At 35.4% G+C, this 18,637-nt stretch overlaps 1 protein-coding gene across 5 annotated transcripts in view; it reads left to right on the forward strand.

The window, feature by feature from the left end:
- The window catches only part of arhgef9a (Cdc42 guanine nucleotide exchange factor (GEF) 9a), a 52,911-nt gene that overhangs the window by 19,639 nt on the left and 14,635 nt on the right, over nucleotides 1-18,637 (forward strand). For 4 of the 5 annotated variants that reach the window (XM_055198834.2, XM_055198831.2, XM_055198830.2 and 1 more), the window contains exons 2-3: nucleotides 6,647-6,826; nucleotides 7,457-7,540. In XM_055198834.2, coding sequence (XP_055054809.1) covers nucleotides 6,701-6,826; nucleotides 7,457-7,540 — 210 coding nt within the window. In that variant the 5' untranslated portion in view covers nucleotides 6,647-6,700. The remainder of the gene's footprint in view (nucleotides 1-6,646; nucleotides 6,827-7,456; nucleotides 7,541-18,637) is intronic. The other variant, XM_055198832.2, reaches the window with a different exon arrangement.

Genomic DNA, 18,637 nt, shown 5'->3' on the forward strand with positions numbered 1-18,637 from the left:
GTTTGGTTTAGCTGGTAGAGACACATTTTCATCCCGCTAAATTCATCTTTATCCAATCAGATAATCTCACGGGCTGTTACATCATTTTAACTGTGTTTGTGTGGTGTATAATCATTTCAGTTTGTGCTTGATAGCCTGCAGCTCATGTACATCCAGTGCCACCTTCAGCATTAATGTCTCACACAAGAATTAGCCGCGGATGAATTGTGATGTTTAAGGGTTGCACATGATCCTCATCAGGTGTTTTCTGTTTCGGTGTGATCTGATGTGGATGGGACAGGAACACAGGTTTTTCACTGCAGTTTTTCTGACTGATTTGCATAATCCTACTGCCTACTGTTCCCTTTAGAGAGAGAAAGAGAAGCACATTGCAACACTGAGAGAGAGAGAGAGAGAGAGAGAGAGAGAGAGAGAGAGAGAGAGAGAGAGAGAGAGAGAGAGACTGCCTTAAAGGTCCGCTCAGTGATTTTTCCTCATTAAAAGTTTTCACAAAAAAGTTGTTCTTTGAAATATGTTTGTTGAATGATGACTCTGGACGATATAGGAGTAGTGTAATAATATTTCATAGAGAGGGTTGCGTCTTAGGGCCATGTTAAAGGCAGAGTAAGTGTTTTTTCTCAGAAAATCTCTTCACATCCTGATAGCAATTACTAAGTAAAGTGGTTTTAAACATATTTATATAAATATATATGACGCAATAAATCCATTTTGACCAATTTCGGTATTAATGTTTTTTTCTATACCATGAAAGTGACAAGATAAAAAACACTATTTTCTGTTAAAAACTTTCACATAGCATCTTTAGGTTCTAAACACTTTTAAAAAGATTTATTATAAAAACAAATTATTTTTCCACAAAATGCAATAAATCCATGACAAGTTTTTTTTCAAAATGCTATAAATCTATTAAATCAATATATAAATGTACATTCATCTTTGCCATGTTATATTCATTTAGTTGACTAATAGTATACACTGATTAAAAAATAAACGTTAATGGCATTAATCAAAACACTTACTTTGTCATATTAAGATCACTGTCATTGCTGCGGTTATACTTGATGCCGTCGCTTAACATTTTTCACAGCGATCAGCTTTAAAATGTTTTGGTCCTGCTCGATTTTCGTTGGCTTCGCGTAAAATAATGTAAAGTTTTTCATAAGATCCTCTGGGGTCAACGTGTTAGCATGACAGAAGCTTCATGCTGTCAGGGGAACAAGCAACGCAATTTTCGCGTAAATTATTAGATGTTGATGGCTTACGTTTCTTTCCCGTCACAGAAAACCACCACAGGTTTATCAATACCATCAAAGTATTATTTTGTTTTTGTTTGTTTGTTGATCTCGAAGTACAAGATGAGGAAAACTAGCATTCCGTGTACTCAACGCGCCGCCATTGTTTGTTTACAATGCGTGGAATGGTGCGCTGTGATTTGTTGAGCGGATTTATTGCATTCTGCAGAAAAGGAAGACTGGCATTTATTGCGTTTGGGGAAAAAGGGAGAGAAGATGACAGAATAACACGGCGGATATTGTATTTTCTGTAAAATAAAAAAATTACTTTGAAATACTGACTTGATACAATACTGTTTTTGGTAATAACTCATTTAAAAAAAAGGTGTTTATCGCGTTTTGGAACCAAACCCTTCATATCTTCATATCCTAATGTCTGTAACAACTATGTATTGGCATCAAGTGGCGGTCACACTAGACTTAGGGCATGCAAATATTTTATGGACTTTATTGTGAATATGTTCAGGAAGAACTTTGTCAATATAAGTTTGTTGGCTTGACCATTTTTTCTTTTAAATGTGAAAGGTCACGCCGTGAAATACTGGTTTTCTACCGGTCACATACACTCTTAGAACGAATATGTTAATAACAACACATTAGTGTTGATTCTGGGACAACACATTAACTGCGTTGTCCCAGAACTCACCCATCTCTGTGTTATTATTGAAACAACACATTTTGTGTTACTTTTAACACAACATGTGTTATATTTTAACACAAAATCAACACAAAATGACACATTATGTGTTAAAATTACACATTATGTGTTAAAAGCTTACCACACAATGATGTGTAAAAAATTGACACATCCTTTCTACGAGTGTATCTCTACGTGATGCAAATTGGCAGGTCAGAGTTCACATCCTATGATTTTAAAGCTAGCTTGCTGTTACTAGCTCTTCCGAAATTGCTTTGAACTTTTGAATACTACTTATAAATGTATGCATTTGGCAGACACTTTTATCTAAAGGAACTTACATTACATTAAATTACATTACAAAGTATACATTTTATCAGTATTGCATTCACACATGATCATGTGGATTACTTTTACGTTATACCACGGGTCTGTTGCATGCTGCATTCTGATTGGCTGAGAAATGTTCTATGGGTGTTGATTATTTTTCTGTAAACCGCACACCTATCTTTTCAAATGTCTTAAAAATAGGCACCAGAGCAATGTTTGTGGTAACCGTGGTATAAGCGGAATAATTGACTCCGGTCCTTTGAATTATTTGAAAATAATGCACACCTGCGGTGTAACGGCACTCCGCTTCGCGTCGTGCCGCATTACCACCTTGGTGTGCATTATTTTCTTATAATTCAATGGCCCGTCGTCAATTATTCCTTACATACCTTTCACAAGTTCACCTGCCCTTGGGCACTGAGCGAACCAATTTTAGATTACAAGTCACAGAGAACTATTTTCATTTCTGGCAAACTGTTTTTTTTACAGTGACACAGATCTGTGTCCAGCACAACGATAATGCATTTTATACACTGAGATACACATGGCCCCTGGTGTAGATTCTGTACAGTAGACAAGTGAAGCAGTGATATATTGATAATTTAAAGCTTTAAGGCAGCATGTACATACACAAATGTTTATGTTAGGTTGAGTCCAGATATCAGTTCGCCAGAAAAGTCCTCTGTTTTCCCAGAGTCGACAAGATAACAACACAGTGTGTGCAAAACAGGCACTTGTTTTATTTAAATCGAACAGATTGGCCTCTTCAAAATAACAAATTTTGGGTTTTCCTTTCAATGCAAGAAAGAAAGAGCACGTTAGAGAGAATGAGGTAAAGAGAAAGAGAGTGTGTGAAATTGTGGGGGTAAAACCTTGGAAGTGATTATGTATGAGTGTTTCTTTGAAGAGGATTACCCGGCCATCATGGGCTTGTGAATGTGTAAGTCAGCAAGAAACAACACAGCAAGACAGCTCATCATTACTCGAGTGTAGAAGATATGGTTACTCGAGCACAGATTCACTATCGCTCTGTGACTTCATCCTTAGCCGTGGCACTTTCTTCTGAATCTTTCTTGTTAAAGTTGGGTGAATCAATCATCAAAATCAAGCTATGAATAATTTTATAGATCATTGTGTAGTACAATAACTGTATTTTATACATCTTTTTAGTGGCGTAGGGTTGGTTAGGATAGGACAATATTTGGCCCAGATACAATTATTTGTAAATTCGGAATCTGAAGGTGGAAAATGAAGAAAATCACCTTCAAAGTTGTCCAAATGTAGTCCTTACAACACATTACTAATGATAACTATATTTTTAACGGTAGAAAATAGATCTTTACTTAATATCCTAATGATTTTTGGCAGAAAAAAATATAATTTTGCATTCAGTGTATTGTTTGCTATTGTTACAAATGAAGAGTTTGGTTCCAAAACGCATAAATCCATTTTTAGTAATTTCGGTAAAGATGTGTTTTCTATACAAAGAAAGTGACAAGATGAAAACCACTATTTTCTGTTACAAACTTTCACATAGCATCTTTTATAAAAACATTAGAAATTTAAATCCATAATTTGATTTTCAAAGATTTATTATAAAAATTGATTATTTTTTCCGCAAAATGCAATAAATTCATGACATGTTTTTTTTCCAAAGTGCTATAAATCTATTGAATCAATATGTAAACAACAATGGCGGCACTTTGAATACATACGAAATCCCAGTTTTCCTCATCTACTTTGTACTTCGTGATCAACAAACAAACAATACTTTTGATGGAATTGAGAAACCTGTGGTGGTTTTCTGTGACGGGGAAGAAACGTAAGCCACTCGGGCGAAAGAAAATGCTAACACGTTGACCCCAGGGGATCTTTTGAAAAATCTAACATTATTTTACTGAAAGTCAATGAAAATAGAGCAGGACAAAAACATTTTACAGCTGATTGCTGTCAAAAAAGTTCAGCGACGACGTCCCAAGGATGACAGCAGCAATGACAGTGTTCTTAATAAATGTTTTGATTAATGCTATTAATGTTTATTTTTTAATCAGTGTATACCAGTCAACTAAATGAATATAACATGGCAAAGATGAATGCACCTTTAGAATGGTGCGCTGTGTTTTGTTGAGCGGATTTATTGCATTCTGCATATAAGGAGGACTTGTATTTTTTTCATTTTGTAAAAAAATGGAGAAAAGATGACAGAATAACATGGTTGATATCGGATTTTGTTTAAAATTAAGAATTTACTTTTTAATACTGACCTGATTCAATACTGATTTTGGTGGTAACAATTTTTTTTTAATTGCCGTTTTTGGCGTTTTGGAACCAAATCTTCAAATAAACCCTTGCTACTTATGACTGCTTTTGTGGTCCAGGGTCACATACTGTATAAGAACGGCGATATATATCTAATAGCTGCCCAAAGCAAACTGACATAGTATCAGTGAAGAATCAATGTTTCTCATCTGGTTTGTGTACCTAACTAGGAATGATGTTGATTTCAGCTAGGTAGAACAACGTTATAGAATCAAGACATATTCAGTATAAAATTAATCTAATTGACTTACCAAACATTGAAACCATGTTGATTTCAGTTGGTTGAACCATGTATACACTTAATATATATTCAATATAAAAATCAGAATCAAAATAGCACTAAAAGTGGTTCATTGGCTTGTAATCATAAGGGAACCATTTTAAGTGCTATATGTGAACCTGGACCAAAAAAAGGTCATAAGTGGCATGGGTATATTTGTGCCAAAAATCAGCATGTTCCTTTAAGAACTTTTGTAAATTTCCTACCGTTAATATATCAAAAATATATTTATTAGTAATATGTCTTTGCTAAGGTCTTCATTTGGACAACTTTGAAAATTTTGCACTCAGATATTTAAATAGTTGTATATCTGCCAAATATGATCCTATCCTAACAAACCATACATCAATGGAAAACATTTATTCAGCTTTCATATGATGTATAAATCTCAATTTCAGAAAATTTACCCCTATGACTGGTTTTGTGGTTCAGGGCCACATAAGCACCTATCTTAGGTCACACAGTGCTATGTAGAACCATAAGTCGTGCTATAGTGATGCTAATATAGCAATTAAAGTGTCCTCTGATTACGAACCAATTAACCACTTTTAGTGCTATTTAGCAACATTTTTATAGTGATGCGTTCAAGTGCGTTCGAGTCATGTCGGTAATATTATATTTACGAGTTGAGTGCACATGAATGCCAGCACAAAGTTGTAATTACGAATGGGAAACTTTTCTTTGAGTTGGGGGCGTGTCAGTATGAAAACATGTCATTAGAAATGATGAATGTTTACTCAGAAGATGATTTTAGTGACTGCGTATGTGGAACAGATATTTAGTTATTAAAAAAGAAGCATATTGGTAGACATTTAAACATCTTTGTAATTTGCTAAATACAATTGAGCAATTCAGCGTTATGGATGTGATGCTTTTTAGTCAAAAAAATTCTAATATAATTAGAGAATCAAAGAATGTTTTTATTACCAATATATTGAACCATCTGTTTAGACATTTTTGTAATAATTCTGTGAATTAAAATGCACAAACCATAAGCAATTATACTCAACAAATGGAGAAGTGTTAACTCTTTAAAGAACAAAAATATTTTTTTTTTACATTTTTGTTTGTGCATTTATGAGGAAAAACAGCACTTTGGATGGGACATTTCTCTGGTTTGGACAATGATTCATTTAATTTACAATTTAATTTTTTAAGGTAAGTGGTTGCAATCAATTTATTTAAGCCACATTTAAACAAAAACAATTAGTAAAATAAAATAAAATAAAAAACTTTTGTTTGAATGTAGCTTAAATAAATTGATTGCAACCACTTACATAAAAAATTGAGTAAATTGAGTGAATAATTTTTTACAGTGTATTTACGCCACCAAATATTGACATTTGAGATATTAGTATAGTTAAAAAAAAATTGGTTAAAACTTAGCTAAGGTTGATATTTGCATTCGAATTTGGTCAATTGTCTTGAATACTGTAAGAGTGAATATCTGAGCCACAGATCCGGGACGTGGAACTGGACTTTCCAAACTGGAACATGTCCTTCTGCAGGGGGCGGGGCTAAATGAATGAATATTTATCATTGCCTACACAGTGCCAAAGTGTTTTTGCGCCATTTTCAAAACCGAAGTCCAAGTCAAATCAATTAAACAAACAAGGCGAACCCAAATGCGCTGTAGCATCGTAGCAGTGATATATCTCAACACCCCTGTCGGTTTCGGTTTAAGAGAGTTGATTCTAAAGTTAAAAGCAGTATGTGACCATTTGATGTTAATTCAAAATGTTTCAGATGTCTTACTGTATCTTATCCGTGTCTTCTCTCTTTCTGTAGTTGGTCAGTGGGGGCTCTATAGTGAATGCTGAGGCAGTATGGGACCATGTGACCATGGCTGACCGGGAGCTGGCCTTCAAGGCTGGTGATGTCATCAAGGTTTTGGACGCCTCTAATAAGGACTGGTGGTGGGGTCAAATCGATGATGAGGAAGGCTGGTTTCCTGCCAGCTTTGTCAGGGTGAGTCCAGTTTCGGCATTAAAGGGATAGTTCACACAAAAATAAAAATTTTGTAATTTTACTTACCCTCATGTTGTTCTTAACCTGTATAAGTTTCTTTATGCTGTTGAACACAGAAGAAGATACTGTAGTTTGATAAATGATGGTAACTACACAGTTGACGGTACCCATTGACTTCCATGATAGGAAAAACAAATACTATGGAAGTCAATGGATTGAAGAACAACGCGAGGGTGAGTAAATGATGACAGAATTTTCATTTTTTGGGTGAACTATCCCTTTAACATTTACCTATCTAACATATGCCACCTGTCTAACAAACACCTGCTCCACATACCTGTCTAACAAACATGCTCACCTGTATAACATCTGCACCTACATGATCACACCTGTAGCTGTTTATATGTAGTACTGTCTCCAAGGAACTAAATAGTAGTCTGATATGAATAAGACATACAGGTCAATTATAGTTAAAGAATAATACTCAAGTTGACACATTAATAATACACTTTTAAAACAGATGTTGCTTTTATATTCTCACACATCAGTCAGAAGAGGTCACATTCTTCCCTTTAACTCTTCAGCTTAAACCCAAACTCTTTTTTGTGTTAATGTTGTTGTTTCTCTAAGGTGAAGTCCCACCCCCCTCAAACCAAACAGCTTTTTTATATCAACCCTGTCGCCGCATCACGCCTCACAAACGCCACGGCTAAGGTGCGTTTATTTCAAAACCACTGCTTACCGTTTGACCGTCGAATGCATCCCATCGCTTACTGCTCACATGCTGTCGCTGTGTTCAAACGTTTCGTACCCGCCACAGTCGCAAAGCTTCGCATCCATGCCAACTTTTCTCTATGCCGATGACAGTTTAGGTCTGTCTGAAAATTCTGAATTTATTTATGTAACGACTCTTTCTTTATAATCATAAAATAATAAGCATTTCCATGCAATGATAGTATTTGTTGACATGTTGATGTACTGTTTGTGGTGGGACAGCGTGATCTTACGGGAGTTCATTCTATAATACAAGGTGGATAATTTTTATGAATTGATATGATGAAAATGTTTTGTGCGATTATAAAAATAACAATAATTAATAGTGGGATAGAAGCTTGTCTTATACATAAACATGTGAAAAGATTGTCTGTCTATTTTGAATATTAATGCTGTAATTCTAACAAAACAGAGACATGAAATTATCAAAATGCTTAGAAATATTAGTAATACAACCTTTATCGACATACTGCGCAGTAAAAATACATTATATTAAAGGTGCAGTGTGTAAATTTTAGTGGCATCTAGTGGTGAGGTTGCGAATCACAACCAATGGCTCAGTTAACAGCTCACCTCTCGCTTTTAAAATGCATAGAGAAGCTACGGTAGCTGCCACCAGACAAACATGTCATATTCGTTAAGGGCTTCTGTAGAAACATGGCGGCACAAAATGGCAACTTCCATGTAAGGGTACCCTCAGTATGTAGATAAAAATGTCTCATTTTAAAGTAATAAAAACATAAGGGTTCATTATAAAAGGTCTTTATACACCATTGATAATATAGTTTTCTATATTATTTTGGATTTCTGTCAAGAGATCGTTCTAAAAATTGCAAAAATTGTAACACTGCACCTTTAACATCATGTGAGAACAGGTAATAATATTTTTATGTGCAATATGCCACAAGCCACCTGGGGTGACTCCCTGCACATAACTAAGAATTAAAACCGCTATCACATTGTTAAAGGGGACATACCATGAAAATTTGACTTTTTCCATGTTTAAGTGATATAATTGAGTCCTAGGTGCTTTTATCAACCTACACAATGTGAAAAAGATCAACCCAGTAACTTAGTTTTGATAAACAATTCTCTGCAAGCATGTGAAAAGTAACTAATTGAAATTTGGCTCCCATTGTGATGTCAGAGGGGGATAATACCGCCCCTTAATCGGCACTATCCAACCTCGCCACTGCCATTTATTACAGATTTCAGCTCATTTGCATGTTAAAGGACACACCTGATTTTTTGCTCACATCTACAAAGTGACAATTTTAACATGCTATAATAAATTATCTATATGGTATTTTGAGCTAAATCTTCACATATGTACTCTGGGGACACCAAAGATTTATTTGACATCTTAAAAAAGTCTTGTGAAATGTCCCCTTTAAAGGTGTTATGTGTTATTTTTTCGGATGTTAAGGTATCTATATTAGTATTTTAATAGCAAATAGCTATAGAGTCTGTGTGGTCCATCAGTTTGCTCCTCTCTGATATATCCAACTTTCAGCATTGAAATATGAAGATAAACCCTTTTAGTTGGGGTCACAGGTGCACAGATAGAAGCAGATAGAGATGTGTGTATGAAAGGAGTGTGTTGGTAAAGGTGGAGTGCTTTTTAATGGGACTTTTATGTAACTTGGTAACTTTTAGTTATATACATATAGCTTTCCTAAGTGCATTCCTCAGTTCTTTTGCTTTTTCTATTTACTTTTTTCTTTGCTAAGTGTCATCTTTCCTCCGTCCCTCTCCAAACGCACTCACACAGGTTGTGTAAGCCTCTCGGGCATGACAGGTGTGAGAAAGTCTCCTGTGTCCACATCACCTGTGTCCACACAGTCCACACCTCTCTCTCTTTCTCTCTCTCTAACATACACATACACAGTCAGTATAAATATGTATCTTGGGAAATAGTCAGAAAAACAATGTGTGTGTGTGTGTGTGTGTGTGAAGAGAGAGAGAGAGAGAGAGAGAGAGAGAGAGAGAGAGAGAGAGAGAGAGAGAGAGAGAGAGAGCAGTAGTGTCTGAGGGTGTTATGTCACACCAGTTGGTGGCGCTGGCCTGCAGGTTTGGCATCTCTCTCCTGCTGAGACGTGGAGCTCTCGTGTCATCAGAAATCATTGCTCACTGTTTACTCGCAGTACACACGCAAAGCACAAACTGTGCCCACACAGGAAACACAGCAACGTACGGCGGGACCGATGGTGTTTTTATAATGAAAAGCTACAGAATCTTGAGTAATAGTAAACAATTTAGATTGACGCTCTTTTCATCCAAAGTGACTTTGTGCCACTTATGCCACTAATTCCAATGCCGTCTGTCTGTAAATTAGACTATATGTTGTTTTTACTTGCAGCCAGTGAAGACGACACATTTGGATGTTTCCTTACTGTTGTATTATTTCACAGTTCCCAGGCTTCCCCAAGAAAAATTGAATTTCTTGCAGGGTGTTGTAGATTTAGTAGTGGTGCAGTCTTGCGGGAAACCCTAAACAAGATAATCTTGTTGAGAATGTGGTACATCACACGGCATAGATACAGCTAGCAAGCTAGAAATATTTCTAGTTAACATAGTTGTCATTATGGGAATCACTTTGTTTGAGTAACTTTGTTGGTTTACGAAATGGAAAGGATTAAATTATGCACAAATAATTTAACGTGATCTTTTAATGCTTGGCGTTGGATTAATAGTCTATGTAATGTATTGATACAGAGGTAGTAGACTACAGTGGCGGCTCGTGACTGCTCTTCCGAGGGGCGCAAATATGTGTACGGAGTGTCATGTGTGTTGCTCGTGTTTTCAAAATATGTGTTTGTTGCGTCATGTGAACCATGTGGATCACGTGTTTTCTCAAAATAAATGCCTGCTGCACACGCGTCAAAATCGTTTATGATAAAAGAGACGCTCACATTCACAAAATACACGCAAGACACTCCCTTAACAGTAAACTCTGATTACGCATAAAATTATGTGAGTATCTGGCAAACATGAGCGTCTCTTTTATCATAAACCTTTTAGACGCATCTGCAGCAGGTACTTATTTTGACACGTGATGCACACAGGTTCACACGACGCGCCAAACACATATTTTGAGATTACGAACCACACACATGACGTAAACATAAAGTGAGTTGCTGTTTTTAACATTAAAGAGCACCTATTTCATGGCTAAAAAATGTTATTTTGTTTATTTTCTATAATACAATGTCTTCACGTTAGTGATGCGCAGGTCTGTGTTTTTTCCAACCCGCGGGCCTCGCTTTTATGAAATATTTGGCCCATCCCAACCGCCCCGCAACACTGTTTATATTTTTACAACCCGCCCCGCGTCTGCGACCATTAAAATAGACATACTAGGCATTTGTAATGTAAATAAAAAGAGGCTTTATTTTAGCCTAAAAGTGTTTGGAAACAGTCATTAGATTACATCGTCCTGTAAAGTGGCAACGACATACGCGAATGAACCATTGAAACCAGCGTGGTCATATTAATATATAGATAGGATAATGATAAACATTTTCAACATTTACAAAGCAGCGTTTGTATTATCTATTCACAAATTCCCTAACTTAATTTCTCCCGCAGATTGTCTTTCATCTTTTATTTCTCCGTGTGTTTTGTTGTTGTGGCTGGCAGCGGGAGCTGCTTGGCGCTTCCGTGACGTGACGCCAAAGGTTTGGGGATATCAAGTTATGTTGCGCAAGTTACGTTGCGCAATTTACATTGCGGAAGTTACATTGCCACGTAGGCCTACGTAATTTAACCTTATCAAAGAACGTAATAAAATATAAAAATATATATTCCCAAATATTTAATATATATGCTACAGTTTTTTAATTTAGTTTTTAGTGTTTTAATGAACCGCCCCAACCCGCCCCGCGTTAAAGTTACAATTTCTTTACCCGACCCAACCCGACCCGCGGGATACCCGTGGGGCCCGCGGGTTACGAGACGACCCGCGCATCACTATTTCGCGTGGTTAATGGTTAAAAAACATTATTTTCCACATACCGTACATTTTGGTAGCTCCAGATATCCTGCCTCCCTTAAAACGCTCTGATTTGTACAAAAAAACGCTGTTTCCCTGATTGGCCAGCTAATCTGTACTTCATTTATCATTGGCTTGAATACCTCTGACGTTACCCGGAAATGTGACTCTCCTTACCATGTTTGAAAGATTTGTTTATAATGCAATGCTAACAGGAGTTAACTTACAGGCTATGAGTCAAAGCGGGAGGAATTATGATAATGTCGGTCTTTACTACATCCCCAATACGTGTGTTTGTTGTAGTCCAAGAAAATAATTTTACGTTGGAGATGATGACTCGCATCATCGTTTACTTTGGGAAAAACCATTTGCATATCGTTAACATGTACTAATACACACTTACACACCAAAGGAAATGTAAAATTGTGAATCGGACCATAGTTGCTCTTTAACATTGACTTAATTAAAATATACATTTTTTTAAGTTTAATCAAATTGGTCGGACTCATTTTAACTTCTTATTTAAAATTTTAACTACAATTTAACCTGTCAGGTTAAAGTAAGCTATTTTAACTTGTTTTCTGAGTTGCTGTAACATATAAAAACAAGCTAAAATTGCTTATACTTAAAATTGCTTATCTACAGAAACTCAAAATGTATAATAGTAAGTAAAAAAATTACTTGCACAGCCAATTTGATTTAACTTATTATTTAAGGCAACTAATTTTTTTCACAATGGTGTAACATTAGGGGTTGTGGGTTTTGACCTCTCTCAATGTAATGCTGCACTTTCTATAAAATAAAACTGTATGGTGCTGTTTCACGGACAGGGCTTATCCTAGTCCCAGACTAAAATGTTGTGTCTCACGACCGCATTTATGGAGAAGCCTTGCAGTGTGAACGAAACTGTCTGTGACATCACAGTTCACTTTCTGTCACTGTGTTAACATACAGAGTGCATGAAGATGACGGCAAACCATAGTACAGAATTGCTTCGTAATGTTATGCACAGTCGCTCTTCTTACACAAGACGGCTGCACTGTAATGCAATAATTTATACGTGTTCATAGACACCGTAGTGCAACGCCAGCGCTCTTGTGTAGAAATACTGCATTTTGTTGTTGTACAGCATTAAGTCTATTGTGAAAATAGTACTTTCTTTCGATAAGAAAAGCACAATTTTTCATCATTACATCCGTTGCTATGGTTACAGAGGTGACATGCAAATAAAATGCAGGTTTTACTACAGTTATAATTGTATAATATATTATATAATAATATAACACAGATACACTTTCATATAGACAGTATAAGAGCTGCGAATTAACATTTCCAGACTCATACTGTAAGCAAATGCGTTTGTCAATCCTAAAAAATTGACAGTGTTGAGGAAAAGAGTTGAGGAAATGCTGTATTTATGTAACCTACAAGAGGATATCTGATTGTTGCTGTAAGATACTGACACCTTAACACTGTAAACTCTTCCACTGCGTCCTGTGTTTCTCTTCACTGCTCTGCGAGGTTGAGTCACGAAGCATAAAATGAGACGTCACTTTTCATTAGGGGACAGAAGACAAGAACAGACAAAAAAGCAGATTGCTCTCAGAGAGAGGGTGAGAGAGAGAGAGAGAGGCTAAAATAGATTGGACACTAAGAGGAAGGGAATAGAAGATGGAAGTGTATATCCGTGTGTATATGTGTGTGCGCAGGTGCGCGTTTGTGCAACATCTGCGTCATTATTGTTCTTGTAATCCCTCAACTACTTGAAACAGACAACCGTGGCATCTCGCGCACAAACACACGCTCCGTTGTGTACCTGGAGAGCGGGATCACTGCACAAAGCCTTTGTTTTGATGAGGATGAGGAAGGACAGCTAGCCCAGGGCTAATGCACTGAGAAGTTCAACTGAGGCAAAGATTTCTGAGTGTACAATTATAACTTGAGATTTTAATGAGATCTTAATATGAGGAACATCCTACAAGAGGTTAGACATCATATCCATCACTTTATTTAGTAACAGAGAGTCACACTGTGCGTCTGAGAGAGGAGGAGGAGGAGGAGATTTAGAGTATATATGATTTTTTGCAAGCATTTGTGCCATTTGGTACATTGTGAAATGTACCAACAGGAAGAGCATGAAAATTGCAACAACAACAAAAAATGGCTTAACAAACTTACAAAATCATTTTGATTTGATGTAATTTTTGGTTTATGTTGCTTTGACTAATACGGTCAACTTGGACATACACTGACATCTCGCAGCTTAGATGTAACATCAAGCAAATATCTTTCCTTTATTGATACAGTTGTGCAAATGTGCTGTTAATGGTCAACCATTATCAACTTATTCTGTATGCAAAATTGTAATGGGGGTTTACCAAAACGGCCATTTACATTTATGCTTTTGACAGATGGGTGATTCGCACGAAATCCAGACTTAGAAGGTGTCCAGCATCATATTTTTTTTAAAAAGCCATTGAAGCCAATTTTTTTTGCACATATAAGATTAAGGTCTGAACTTACTGTAATTTAGGATTTAAAAAATATTTCCTACACTGTAAAAAAACTTTCCTGCCTTAAAATTTTTTGTTGAATCAACTCAGATTCACAAGTCATGTCAACAGAAATTAGTCGTCACAACTTATAAAATATAGTTGAGAAAAGTCAACTTAAATTTATAAGTTATAACAACTCACCTGTAGTTATAACAACTCATCTGTAGTCAAGATAAATAAGAGTAAGTTGAAATGACTTGTAAATCCAAGTTGATTCAACGAAGGATTTTGAGGCAGCAAAGTATTTTTTATAGTGTATAGAATTATTAAACATTTTTGATTATCATTATAAAAAATTATCATTACCGCAACATGATATTACATTAAATATATGCATTTATAAACTCATGTTTCGGTAATGAGAACTAAAAAGTTGTCTAGGTACTATGACAAAAACCAAAATTTCAACTTTTATCTGGAGAGAAAAAAATACTGCTTGCCTGGTAGCCATCTTCCAGCAATATTTTTTTTAAATGTTAGTTTCATTGTTTGCTAAAACAATGATTGAAAATTGTTGTGGAGGATGAGAAACTTTTTTTTTTGGACACATTTATATTCCTTATTATTGTCTCTACATTTACCAATGATCACCAAATCCCACATGTTTCTTTACTGTAAATGTTTATAGTATATACATGCACTGAAGCTTTTTATTTTTGAGAGGTTTATAATTATAAATATTTCCATGTCAAAGAAACCAAATCCAGTCATGGACAGTGGACACGTTGCGGTAATGAAAGTTAACTGTGGAAAAAACAACAAAATTGGTTTGTATGATCAAAACAGTATGTGAAGAGATGTTTGTAACTGTATGCTTCTTATTTTGATACTCTTACTTTGCATTTACTTTTTTTATCAAAATGTTGCATGACACATCATAAGTCTAATTTTGTGAGAATCACCCAGATGTCTGTATTTAAATAGACTTACAATGGCTACATTTTATGCATATCGAACCCACAGCCTTTGAGTTGCAAGTCATTGTTCAACCAACTAAGCCACAGTAACCCATTTCCATCTCATTTGAATATATGTCACATAAATCATATTTCTCATATAAAAAATGCAAAGGTTTGTTTGAGGTGTAGCAATAGGTTTGGAGATAGAATATATTAAAGGTTCCGTAAAATGTAAAACTGTATTTATGTAGGCATAGATAAATAATACGATTTCTGTACATGGTAATGACATTATCGTGAGCCTGAAACACGACTGTTTCCTTCTTCCCTTATGAAAATAATGGAAAAAACTGTTTTATTGTGGTAAAAACTGTAGTAACCATGGTTTTTTGATGCATTGAGTTTTACTACACTAACCATGGTTTAACTATGTTTTTTGTAAAACCATTATTATTTTGTGGTTACCATGGTTTTACTACAGTAACCATGTTTTTTTTTGGTTTTAACTGTAGTAAAACCCATGGTTAATTTTCGTAGGTAAGGTTCTTATGTACACCTTGCATGCAAAAAACACATGTGCCAATCTCAACATAACACCGACTGTGATGTTACAGTCGCGATGTACACCCCAACATTAAATTACACATTAAAATAAGGACAATGTGGTTACAATGCTAAAAACAAAGTTGTGACTGCAGAGTTAGCGCTATATGCTAGTTAATGCTATATGCTAGCGTTTAGGCTAAAGTATAACCAGGGCTCTCAAGTTTTATCAAAAGTTTGGAGTGAGATTTCCATCTGTTAGGGGAGGAGCCACTTAAATATTTGCAGCAGCGACCCCTCGGCCCCAACCAATTCTCTCAGGTTTTTGGTAGCAGTTAAATTTAATATATTGTTTATAATTGATTAGCACAAATAGAAATTATAACAGTTGGGAAAATCTAATTAAAGACAAAGTCATAGAAATTAAATACATTGTTTTATTTCAAAAATACAAATATATAAAAAATTGCCCCAAATGAGCCAACTGAACAGCAACATTGCAGAACTTGCCCTGAGCATACTTACAATACAAGGTGTGTTTGTGTGACATCTTTTAAACAGATAAATGCAATGATTAAGTGTATACCATTGGCAGGATATAAACATTACTAAAATAAAAGCCAGAGTATAGCTGAATAGCTAAAAAGAGTATGAATAAAGTATAATTTGAAAATAATGAAATAAATGAAAATGAAATATCTTGTCCTTTCCATTCCCAGGTGAAAAAAATACTATAGTAATTTATTAGTAAATACTATAGTGTTTTTGACCCATACTATAGTAATGTACTTGAATTAATTTGTTGTGGTAATTCTATAGTTGCTGTGATAACATCAAACTATAGTAATATAAAACGTATTACTTTATCCAATACTGTACTACATTGTCTACAACTATAGGGTATAATATACTAGAATATACACTACAGATTACTGTAGTATAAACTAAAGAATACTAACGTTAGAGTATTTATTACAGTTTATCAGTTCACTACTATAGTTAATACAGAGTATGCTGTAGCAATCATTAACAAAGTGTTGTAAATACTATAATATACTAAAAATTTACTATACTATTAGTATGGTTCAAAAACACTATAGTAATTTCCTATAATATTTTTCACCTGGGATTGTTTCAGGTAGCCTCTAGTGTTTAGTACTTTCCTAAAGTTAAAGCTAATTCTGATTGCAAAGCAGTTCGATTTTTTTAATCAATAATAATTTACCTCGGCTATATTTCCCAACAACAGTTTTTATTATCTTTGATCACATTTTTGTGATGTCATCCTAAGAATCGTAAAATCAAATTGCCTATAAAAAAGAATGCGTTACCTACCGCTTTCATCGGATTCTTCTCTTCCAACTGCCACTTCGTCTGTGTGACGTGAGAATCTATGTTGCCTAGTAACGAATGTGCTTGCAGCAGGATTCACGAAATTTACCCAGAAACAACAAATTCTGATTTCTGATTGGCTGGTAGGTGACAATTATATCAGGATGTCTAGTGTGACCGTGTCCGCGGCTCGACAGATATGAACTCGGCAGAGAACTTCTCTCCTGTGCCTCGTTCATTAATTGTATAGAGGTGGGAAAAGTTTTCTTATTTTTTCAGCGTGAGAAATACAAGGTGTGGCGTGTGAGCGTGTGAACTGACTGAAATGCGTGAGTCTCACGGTGAATGCGTGGAGACTTGAGAGCCCTGAGTATAACTATTGATGTTGTTTTGCAGGTCATTACTGAAAAAACACAGACTTACCACTCAGAAATATCCATTAAAGGTGCAGTGTGTAATTTTTAAAAGGATCTCTTGATAGAAATGCAAACTAATATCCAAAACTATATCATCAGGGGTGTATAAAGACCTTTTTATCATGAACACATTTTTTTATCTACATACACCGAGGGTCCCTTACGTGGGAAGTCGCCATTTTGTACTGCCATGTTTCTACAGAAGCCCTTAACGGACAAACTTTTTTTACTAAGTTGCCTCTGTCAATGACTTTTTTTTTTGGTGGTGGGCTACCATAGCTTCTCTATGCGTTTCAAAAGCGAGGAATGAGCAGTGGACTGAGCCATTGGTTGCAATTCGCAACCTCACCACTAGATGCCCTTAACATTTTTATACTTTAACTCTTTCCCTGCAATTGACTTATTATATGATTATCTACTAGATGGCGAACTTACCCAATTTATAAAAAACTGAAGCAAATTTTTTTTAATTAATTTTACACTCCGTGTATGTTTGAATATCACAAAAAATGATATTCACAATGAAAATCACAAAAAAATGTTAGCGGGCAACTTTAAAAAAAAAAAGGGCTGGCGGGGAATGAGTTAACAATCTCCAAACAATTAATTATTCCTCAAATCATGTATCTTATGTATCTCTTAAAATAGGCTCAAACATATAAGGTCTGTTTACACACACACAGAGCTACTCAACTGAACTGCTTTAAGAAACATCCAATCAGAGCTACTTAATGAACTGCTTTGATAAACAGCCAATCAGAGCAGAGCTTAACATTATTATTCATGACCCTTTCAAATAAGGTAATAATAGACAATTTCACTCTAAAGGCAAATCCTAGGGTTGTAAATGGACATGTAAAAACATTTCTGGATTTTTTTTGCACTTAATAAAGCCCTACTTAATAGACAAAACAATTTAACATATAATCTCAATGCATTCTTTGGCACCTTTAATAATATATATATAACAGATTCATATAACTCATTATACAACATTAGTCAACAGCGTATCTAAGTCCAAATGTGTATTTTAATGTGTGTTATTGTGTTTTATTGTGTGTATAGGTCTGCGGGCATGTTAATCTTTTAGTATTTATGTCGTGACACGCAAGGCTGCTGTGTATGAGAGAGAGAGAGACTGAGCGAGTGTCTGTTAGTGCATGCATGTGTGCTCACATCAGTTGAGTCACCTGGGAAAGCAAATGATCTGCTCTTCAACAGTAACAGTATAATCATAAGATTCTTCCAACCATACATACATGCAATCTGTGCTCGCAACTACACACATCTGTATCGCGCTC

The sequence above is a fragment of the Misgurnus anguillicaudatus genome, chromosome 22 (assembly GCF_027580225.2).
Source record: "Misgurnus anguillicaudatus chromosome 22, ASM2758022v2, whole genome shotgun sequence".
Classification (NCBI taxonomy): domain Eukaryota; kingdom Metazoa; phylum Chordata; class Actinopteri; order Cypriniformes; family Cobitidae; genus Misgurnus; species Misgurnus anguillicaudatus.